Below are 10,664 nucleotides of genomic sequence, written 5' to 3' on the forward strand. Positions count from 1 at the left end.
ATGTTCATTGGCCCCCCAGATCATTTGAATTTGAGACCCCTGGGGGACTTGGCCTCGTCATGGGGACAAACTGAAAGCAAATCCCCATAATGTAATTTATTACATTTTAAGGTGAAGACGTTCTGTATGATTAGCAAGAGGTTAGGGTTAAGGTTGCATTGTACGAGCTGACTTTTTGAGATGGCTGTTTTTTTCTCCATTGTTTGCCATTGTGATCGTTGGCCACTGCGAGGATGGAAAATTGTTCTCTGGCAGTTTTACAGCAAAAGTGTTTCCTCTTCTTCGACCTCAGTGACTTCTTTGATTAAACTTCTGAGACAAAGCCAAGTGCGCACACGTTTACCTGCATGTACACAGAAGAGCCAGAGCTGCACAGGCTTCCTGTTTACACACATTTTTACTGAATTTACTTTCCTCTTTCTTAACTCCAGTCTCTTTAGGGCATTATGACATCTGATTTGTTGACACTGACTGGTTTACTCTCCAAATAAATGCAAAATTAACATGTACAAGAAGCAACTTCATGCATAGAAGCAGTCCAGACTTTCTTGTCTTCACTGTCAGTTGCATCTTTCTTTGTTTTCTAGCAGCAAAAATAGGAAGAGAAATAAATCATGTGGTGTTTTATTTATTTTATTTTGGAAGGGTGGGTTAACAGTGGCTTCATTTTTGGAGGAGCAAGGTCTGAAAAGTGAGACTTAAAGTGACTTTTTGATGATTTATTTATTTAACCAGGGATAGAAACTAGTTGAGATTAAAGATCTCTTTTTTTTGTCCTGGCCAAGACAGGCAGCACATACAGATACAACCACTCAAGTCTACAGCATACACAACAACACTATTTTATTTTTCTATACCAGTGTGTGAAGTATATGTGAGGAAGAGGAGGATGATGAGAGAGCAAATGATCTTATTGGGGATAAATCTGCCTCCTGTCAATTTACACTCGGCCTATTATAGCTCAATATTTTCTCAGGTGGTACTTGGAATAAAAAGTTTGAGAACCACTGACCTCTTAAAATGTATGTGATGATGATATAAAATCACACAGTAAATGATTCAATAAAATCAATAACATGCATTTGGACTTATGTTTCTGCCACCAATTCAATTAAAAACAAGTGCAGGTTTTTCAGTTTCAGACAGTCCTGTAGTGAGTTCCAGGAAGAAGGAGCTGCGTATTTAAATGCCTTTTTTTCCCCTAAGTGTGTTTATTTTTCTAAAATAATCAAATATTTTCTTCTTACTATGAAAAACTCTCATGAGTCAAACAGAAGTGGAATGAAGTCTGAGCCCCAGGGTGATATTTGTGTGTGTGTGTGTGTGTGTGTGTGCGCGCGCGTTTCCTGTTTTTCAGTGGAAACCTCTGAGTCATTGCTGTTCCTTTCACTTATTATTCCAATCTTTATCATGTAACTTGTCTTTCTTCACTTTGTTTTACTATATTTACAGTGTATTGACTTTCTTCTAATTGACAGAGTGATCAATAACTGAAATGTTGGTGTTGTTTTTCCCCTGTCCTCTGGACAAGTCTCCTCCCAACTGGTCGGTTGTGATAAGTGATGGGAGTTGACGATGCATTCAAACACGACCACTTTACGCCAGGAAGGGGAGCCAGTGTATTTCCTTCTCCGTCTTTATTGAAAGGTTGTGCCAAAGTAAGCAGCAGCAGGACAGCCGAGGCTTGGACACTTCAGTCTGGAGTCTGAGGGGCGAAGAATCATCATGAAGACGACCGAGCTGCTTGTGTTCCTTCTGTTCGCGTCCCTTCAAGTCTTCACACCAGGTGAGGAAACTTTTCAAACTGCTTTTTGCCTGTTTGAAGTGTTTGTTTCAGCCATTTTCAATGTATAATTACTACGAAAAGAGTAATTTTCTTTTAGCTTCCCTTATGTGTCAATAAAACAAAGCTTAACTTACTGTGTAATTAAATCAGAAATATTTCCACATTTTTTGGTGTTTTCTATTCTATTCCACCGTCGCAAGAAACTAAGAGTATTTATTTTTGTTTGTTTTGAATAATGTGCAGCAGAAATCATTCAGCTTGAGTGTGTTGGACTTTTTTTTACATTACATTACATTACATGTCATTTAGCAGACGCTTTTATCCAAAGCGACTTACAATAAGTGCATGATTGTTTGATAGTTTTGGTTTTGGTACGTGCAAAGACAACTCAAACTTGGAACGTGCAGTCAGAGAGTATTTCTGTTTATCCAGACTGAGATTAGATTGTGTGTGTGTCCACGCCTTCAATTGTGCTCCACTTTTATCAAACCAGACATTTGGGAAAAGGATGCATATTTAGTCAAAAGGGAAGAAAGAGAACGTATTTGTTTTATTGTTAGTATTTAACATTTGGAGGATATCTATGCTGACGTGACACATCAGGCTTTCTTGGTTGAAAATAAAAAGGTGGCTTTTGGTTTGTTTGTTTTCCTTTAATTTGTTCCGTGCTGGGCAGATAGGTGATCTCACAGCAGATAGCGAGTATTGTCCTGAGACTGAAACGTCCCAGAATACCAGCAGTTACTCATAAACATGTCGAGGAAACACCCTCACTCTCACCACTGCTGCCCCCAAAATCAATCCACAAACATTAATGTAAAGATCATTCCTTTTTAAATCTTTGTGGGGTTTTTTTTTTTTATTACATTTTACAGTTTCATCAGAAAACGCAACAAGTGATGTCCTGGTCAATGTGACTTCAAAGACACCAGGTGAGCACGTGTTTAATAAACTTCAGGAACGTGAACATGTCTATTTTGAGAGAGGATTAAGATTTTAAAATGTTCCGCAAATTAATATAAGACAAGTTCTGAAATGAAATAATGAGTAAAGAATTTGTGATTAGAGATGTCATTCAGATGTGACTGTTATTTTTAACATTTAAGACTTCAGAAACTTGACTTAAAACTCCTCCCAAAATACTCAGTTGGACTTCAAACGTTGAAATGACCTTGGATTTGATCTGACATACACAAATCATAACTTGGACTCATTTCAAATAACCCATGTCTTCCCTTGTAACTGAAATACCCGACTTATCAAATGACATTAAAGGACATGAGACCTCGCTCCACTAGGACATCCGCTTTCCCCCTGTTGAAGGATTATGAATGCAGACAGAGCTGCATGTAGTCGGAATAATAAAAGGCAAAAAAAAAGAGAAAACACTTCGCCGACTGCTCTGCTGTGAGATTTGTGAAACGGGATCTCGGCTGACAGCAGTGAAGACAGGAAGCTGTGCTGTTCAGGTCAGGGAGACAACAATAGTGTGTGTGTGTGTGTGTGTGGGGGGGACAGGATGCAGCTTCACACTGCTGTGGTGCTTCGAGATGAGGATGTCAACCTCCTCTTCCTCCTCCTCCACCTTTATTTTGACTTTACATCCCCCAGTCTGACACTTGTCTGACATCGGCCTTTAAAGCTGTGCCAAGCTGATCCCCCACCCCCCCACCCTCACCCACAATATATTTATTCCCTTCTTTTTTTAAACTACACACACTCACCTTCACTTTACACCAAAATAAAAGAGGATGTACAAATAAGTACAAAATTGAAACAGTGCCTGCGTCTTGGTGCCGGCCCTATGCAGTTTGGCGCCCTATAGGCGAGATTAAAGATATTCTGCATAGTATTAAATAGTTACAGTTAAAACACTGTTACTTTACAGATCATTTAAATTTGACATGGCTGAACTTCCATACAGGAATAAATCTTTAAAACTGTAGTATTTAAACAAAGTGGTTTTTGGCTGGAATTTACCTTCTCCATTCATACCTATAAGGAAATGTTTCCACGATTCTTGTTGCAATATCAAGTAGAGCCCAGATTTCCATCTTTCATGATACCCACAGTTTTCTGACTGAGTACAAGTACCATTACTTAAACTTGAGTACTTGCCAATACTGAGTACTTGATAATACCATTACAGCAAAAAATATATATATTGAAAAAAAAATGTTATTTGCCTCACTTTAACTGTGCAAAATTAAAAGAACATATTGACTTGAATTTGATTGTAATTCATAATACTTCATATTTAGTGTTTAGTTACTTTAGTTGTCATCACTTATCTTAAAGTATTTTCCAACTGCTTAGTCATTGAGACACATCCGCTTATTGCTTATTCTCTATTAGAAGACAGGAGTTATGTACATATAGTGTATCTCCAACCACACTGACGCACGCACACGATGACGTCACAACCCTCCGCAGTCAACACACACACACACATTTCCATTTGATTACAATGACTCCCCAGTGGAAAACAAAATGACATTGTTGGCAGCTCATAATAAATAATAATATAAATACAATACACGTCTGTCAGCTGACAACTGTCGTCGCTGCGTCCTTCACAGGTAACAGCACCAAAACGTCTGAACAGGTGACTACACTGCAAGCATCAAGGATAACAACACCAGGTGAGTGCAGGGACCTGCATGGATTAGCAACACGTGTATCAATACAGAGAAACAAGTTGCTCCTTCCAATAACAGTTCCATCACCATCATCTTGTACAATGGTTTTGAATTTTCCTTCTTTGTTCTCCAGTTTCAACTGAACCTCCAGTGTTGACCACATCTTCAGTCACAGGAGGACCTACAAATTTTCCACCTTTAGAAACCACCGTTGAAAACCGTTAGACTCCCTTCAAATTCACTTTACACTGGTCAACAGATTTGTTTGAAGATGCATGATGAATGAGTGCTGCAGAGGAATTTGTTGTACATATCATTTTACTTCCATGACTTCAGAAAAGTATGACTTGAGTACCGTTGTTAGTGACACTTGAAGTAATAAAGTGCTTGATGTTCATCCATTTTTTTAGGGGTCAACAATGTCACGCAAGAGGTGCAAGCAAGAAGCCATCGCGACCACAACCAAGGCAACCGATCTGTGACAACAGAGATTCCAGGTATGAAATCATGTGTATCATGGATAATTATTCAACATAAAGATAGTTCTTTTAAGTCGGATCACCAATTTGATTTGATACACTCACCTATTTTGTTTTCTTTTGTGTTTTAGCACATACTCCGCCTGTAAACCAAAGCAACGCCAACGCCAACGCCAACGCCACGCTCCCCCCTCAGCCAGGTAGAGTTCAGAATCTCTGCCCGAGCTTGAACCATGTCTGTGTGCTTAAGGTCTGGACTGAGAGCGCTAAAAAGTCACCTGCACTCTCTCTCTCTCTCTCTCTCTCTCTCTCTCTCTCTCTCTCTCTCTCGTCTCCTCTGTGATGCGTTCACTGATGCTCGTAAAAATCCGCTCGCTCACTTACTCTCGCTCTCGTCTCTGGCTTTCTCCAAATATTGGTTACATTGGTTATAACGAATTATAAAATGTAGTAGATCTCGACGGACTAGAAACCTTAAAAGTAGAAATCTTGATTTATAAAAAAGGTGGGCGCCACATCTGGTCCAGGTAATATGTCGCAAACGTCAGTAAAATGTAGTCAAATCTCTGGGGGGCTTTGTCGGCATTAGAGTCAATGTAGTGTAACTTATAAATGTAGTGTCAAATTATTAATACAATGTTATTATTGTGTCTGCAGGCATGAGCACATCTGCCCCCAAACAAACATCTGCCCCCAAACAAACATCTGCCCCCAAAAACACATCTGCCCCCAAAAACACATCTGCCCCCAAAAACACATCTGCCCCAGGTAAAGTCGTCATTGTTACACTTAATTATTATTGTTATTATTATTATTGTTATTTCTTATTCTTTTTGTTTACATGAGCATGTAACCCTGATTACTACGCCTACTTTTTACTGGTATTAATTGTTGATTTGAATGAATTAGGCGTGCAAGTCAAACCAAAAGGTGCTGGAGAGAAGGGGGCTGGTAAGTTATGGCCTACTTCACATTTGTACACATCAAACTGCCAATTGAAGCTTGTGTTTCAGTCAATGAATGTATTGTTTTTGAAAGGTTCTCAGAAAGGGAGTGAGGGTGATTTGTCCGTTGCCAAATCAGGTGAGCTTTAATTTCTGCTTTGTCGATACTGTCGTGCTAACAAGAGGCTCACTTGTTTGCACTGCATTCAAAGTGTATTCTTTGAAGACATATCATGCTTTACATGTTAAGTGACTGTTATTTATTTCATATATCTGACGTTGTTACTTGTTAATGGTGAGAGTTCTCTCTCATGTTTCTCTCCAGACAAAAGGCTGTGGTGGATTCTGCTGCCTGCTCTCCTCGTTGCAGCTGCTGCTGCCATTTTCTTCAAATTTAAAAGCAAGAAGATCAACGACCACACAGGTACGTGTTAGAGTAGATCGTACGGCCATGTGATATGATACTGTATATGGAATCTATGTCAGGATATAAAGTATTTACTGCCAACATTTAAGTGGATTACCTGGACAGCAATATTCTCAGAATAATCTATTTATGACGGATTAAAGGTCTGAAAAGTTCTGCTGTTATACACTTAATTACATTATGTCGATTTATATGTGTTGTATAATCAGATTATAACGTACCTATCACCAAAGTCATGTATGTATATACATATGTGTGTGTGTGTGTATGATTGTGAAATCCTTCTCTCCATTTCTATTTAACAGAAACCCTTGACACCGGAACTGAGAAGTAAGTCTGAGCCTTTTATTATAATATGAAAAACCTTATTTTAAAGGCTTGTAAACGAGTGAATCCTCCATCTGTCTGTCCCACAGCGCATCTTTCCAGAGCAGACCTGAAAGCAGCAAAGATGGTGTCATGCTCCTCAGGGTGAAGTCATCGGGCGGAGAAGAACATGGTGAGCTGCTTTCCCGTCTCTTTCCCGCGAGAGTTCCTTCCAGGGTCCTTCTGTTTGTGCATTCTTCCATCGCTCGCTGAAGCTGTGTCTCCAGGCACAGATTCAGTTCAGGGAAGTGGCAGGCTTTTAATATCTCATTGTGCAGCATGGGTAACGGAAGGCGTTTCCTGTCATTTTGGGCCCTCCGCCCTCAAACAAGCAGCAGGGCTAGAAAGATAGTGACTTCCTAACACAAACACAGATTATTCTGGACAGGAGCTATTGTGTGGCCAGTAAATGTCAGTGTGGAGCAGACGCTGCCGAGGCGTGTGCGTGTTTGTTGCTGAGGGTGGATGCACGCGCACATCCACGCACATCCACGCACAAAACACAACGTTTCACTAAACGTGGCCACTAAACCACTACCTTCCTTCCCTAATACAATCAGGCCTGGATGACTTTCCCAGGGAAATGCAGTCATTCTGTCGGAATTTGACTGAGGGAAGAAATAAAAAAAGTGCACAGCTCACTGGGTTTATTTGGACTGCAGCTTTAACATCAAAGGATTTCATGCTTGAAAGCTTTCCCCAGCAAAGAAATCGCATTTTTACTGATTAAAAGTATCTTAAATAGCAAATCAAATCTGATCATTTCCCATCTTTAATTAAAACCTTTTAACGCCGAGCAGGCGACACGTTTGCGCAAGCGCACTTTGCATTAATGCAACTACACAAACAGGACATTTTCTGGCCCTTTTATGATTAAAATAAACCAAAACATTGTGAGGCTTTAAGGTTTTAAAGGGTTAAATAGGTTTGACCATTTTGTTGATCCTTTTTTTTTAATTATAAAGAAAGGAAGGAAAAACAGGAAGAATGCAATACGACAAATTAAACAAGTTAGGCCATTTATTCTCAATGAAACAGAGATATATAAGCAAATATAACTATAAAAACAAATAAATAGTATTGTATACAGTTTATACGCTGTTATACAGCGTAACAAAAACAGATTGTTACTGAACACGTCAGGGTTTGGAGTGACTTTGACACAGACACTGACCAACAACTTTAATTATTATCTTGATAATCATATTTGCCCAGTTGCAAGTGTTTAGCTGAAACCAGCTGCAGATACTGTTGATTTTCTAGGGGGCACTGTGGAGCCATTTCTCCATGCACAGTCCTCACTTCTGTGAGCATGTGGCCATCTGTTGGCTCTCCCGACCAATTCTTTGTCATTTTTACCACTATTTGAGTTTGCACCGTTGCCATGGTAACATCATTTTAGGTTTTATCATGATAATTCACCACCAATAACATACAATGTGTTTTTAGTGATCACCAATTCTCATGTGAGAGCAACAGATGTACTTTTCTGACACCACCAGGGGGCGGTATTTTTCTAAAATTGAACATTTCCACATTGACATCTTCAGGCTCCGACTATAATCAATCAAAGCAAGTGTGCTTCATAGACATCAGAATTTGATGAAAAAAGCAGTTTGATCCCATCAAGAGCTTATCTCTCTTACAAGGGCGACTTGGCCCAAGAGGTCAGTAACACACGTATATAATAAATCATAATAAATACAAGTTCAAAAACACAGAATAAAAACTAATAAACTAAAATAGACAGTTACAAAGTGCAGACGAAAAGCAACACAAAGTCATTTCTAATGAGTTTAGGAGAATGTTGCTGTTTGATTATCAAAATTTACCAAATGAAATCCAAAAAGCAACAATCTGGTGAATTTATATGATCTTTTTAAATAAAGGGTTGGTCTTTTTGTCTTCTAATATAGAGTGTGTCAGTTTTACCACTGTTGTTTTAATGAATACTCTGTTGTGTGTTTCAGCTGCAGCAAGATAAAAATAAAAGGAGGGCAGTGACATCAAGATTGATCAGTGGATTCGTCACGACTTCCCCCCCGTGCTGATCTCACGGAGGAACTATTGAGATGTTTGATATTTCTTCTTTCAAATTCAGTGAAACGTTGTGTTTTCTGTGAAGCAGAAAAAGCATTGAACAGTGTTTTTTTACTGAATGACTTCTGTATGTGTGTTTACAGAGCCAGCCCAAGGCATAAGCCAACTAAGCGGCCAATAGTGTGTGTGGAAAAAAACATAAACATTTGAACATATTAAAGAAATGTAGATATCTTTAGATATCTAAATAGTGTTGATCTTAAGTTATTTGGTTTTATTTTGGAGTTATAGGTTGCTCATTTAGTGCACATTTGCACATCTGTTAGTATCACCACTCTATAATTTAATTTAATACGAGGCCACATTTAGGGGGATTTTACTGCCCCTTCTAGGGTTTAAAAAACAATAGTGTTTGGTGTAAATAACTCAGCTATACTTAATGCAATTTATATATCAATAATAGTAAAGCACCAGCTACTCTTAATTGATGCGGGGGGTGAACACAAAATTAAATTCCTCTTAGATTGCCATAAAGGCTTGGGCCGGCCCTGTGTGTGTATGTGTGACTGTGATTGTCAAACTCAGAGAGAGAGAGAGAGAGAGTGAACTTATACATAAACACTTAAGACATGAAACTGCAAACCTCCTTACCTACATTTTCTTAAACTGTGCACTGACCTCACATCATCACACATTTGGTGTAGCGACTGTTCTTATATTATTATGTTTTTATGTTTGTGTACATGTGTTTGAGTTAGGGTTAGGGAATGCATCATGTCAATGATGTGTCCTCACGAGGTTATAAAAACAAGTGTGAGTGTGTCATTCAATAGCCCCAAACAGACAACTGCACAACAACAACACCACACATTCACCATCAGTTTTGTATTTCACTAAGAAGAGTTTTGCAGTAGTGGAAGTAACTTTAATGTTTGTTAATATGAATATGTCAATTCAGAACGCTGTATTTTAAGACACTGGAACGACTTTATGGCTGGATTTTTCTCTCAATGCTACAGATTACATAATAAATGCATCTTTGCTTATTTATTAAGTTTGATATGATATTTTATTTGTACAATTGTTTAGTTTTCGTTAACTAAACAATAAGCAACATTAATTTGACATATTGACAGCAGTGATGGTGTCTGTCAGGGGTCTCAAACTCAAACGAGCTGGGCTGCCGCGCGGGTTCAAGTCAAAAATTGTCAGACGTTTTGGGAAAAAGCAACTGTTCAGTCGGGGTGGGCTTAAAATTATATCACAATATTCCATCATGAGTTTTAAAAATCTTGTAAATTTACGACTTTATTCTCTGTCTGTGATTGTTTTTTTTGTTTTTTTCTCAATGTGGCCCTAATACTCATGTCATACATTATGACTTGATATCAGTTGGATAGTGAACAAGTTTGAGACTTCTGGTTTCTATAATTTCATTTACATTACAGTTATTATACATTTGTAGGCTTTTATTATCATTATCTCACTGAATGCATTCACTGCCACTTAAGAGTGGAAAAAAAATATACCCGTCTTTTGTCTTTTTTTCTTGTAAATTATGTCTGCCAGTTCAAAGATTCACCACCAGAGGGAGCAAGTGGACAACAAAAGGCGTCGGTCACCTTGGCTACAGTTTGAAAGCTGGTGTTTATTGTTCACAGAGGAGTGAGATATGGTCAACCAGTGTGAAAGTCTCTCTGTGTAGCTGCTTGATCATTGTATTCATGTATATTTATGCTTACTGGCCACTTCATTAGACACAGAGGTCAACTAATCTGTCCGTTCTCCTTTGACCTCTGGCATCAACAGGGCATTTTCACGCAGGATACTGACACTCACAGCATATTTTCTCTTTTCTGGACAACTTTTTTGCTTTGTGGATGAAAACATATTAATACTCAGACCAGAAAGTCACTTAAATCACATCAAAGGCTTTTTTTTTCCTTATAAAATTGAAATTTCTTCCACTTTATTAAGAATTAC

At 38.5% G+C, this 10,664-nt stretch overlaps 1 protein-coding gene across 3 annotated transcripts; it reads left to right on the forward strand.

Annotated features, from left to right (window-relative positions):
• Nucleotides 1-1,566: 1,566 nt before the first annotated feature.
• Nucleotides 1,567-9,731, forward strand: LOC131457354 (mucin-7-like). Of its 3 annotated transcripts, none has more exons than XM_058626352.1 (13): nt 1,567-1,786; nt 2,662-2,718; nt 4,366-4,428; nt 4,559-4,645; nt 4,836-4,922; nt 5,036-5,104; nt 5,562-5,652; nt 5,812-5,855; nt 5,943-5,987; nt 6,174-6,272; nt 6,581-6,605; nt 6,692-6,774; nt 8,612-9,731. In XM_058626352.1, exons 1-13 carry the CDS (start codon nt 1,726-1,728, stop codon nt 8,623-8,625), a joined length of 825 nt encoding a protein of 274 aa, XP_058482335.1. In that variant the 5' UTR covers nt 1,567-1,725; the 3' UTR covers nt 8,626-9,731. The 3 variants fall into 3 exon arrangements, with proteins under 3 accessions (XP_058482335.1, XP_058482336.1, XP_058482334.1); XM_058626353.1 differs by having other exon boundaries at nt 5,562-5,634; XM_058626351.1 differs by having other exon boundaries at nt 1,571-1,786; nt 5,562-5,672; nt 5,814-5,855.
• Nucleotides 9,732-10,664: the final 933 nt, after the last annotated feature.

The sequence above is a fragment of the Solea solea genome, chromosome 3 (assembly GCF_958295425.1).
Source record: "Solea solea chromosome 3, fSolSol10.1, whole genome shotgun sequence".
Lineage (NCBI taxonomy): Eukaryota > Metazoa > Chordata > Actinopteri > Pleuronectiformes > Soleidae > Solea > Solea solea.

Coding starts and splice junctions, on each gene's coding strand:
- LOC131457354 (XM_058626351.1), top strand. CDS start 1,726: ATGAAGACGACCGAGCTGCTTGTGTTCCTTCTGTTCGCGTCCCTTCAA. Junction 4,646..4,835: donor AGAAACCACCGTTGAAAACC/GTTAGACTCCCT, acceptor CCATTTTTTTAG/GGGTCAACAATGTCACGCAA. Junction 5,105..5,561: donor CACGCTCCCCCCTCAGCCAG/GTAGAGTTCAGA, acceptor TTGTGTCTGCAG/GCATGAGCACATCTGCCCCC.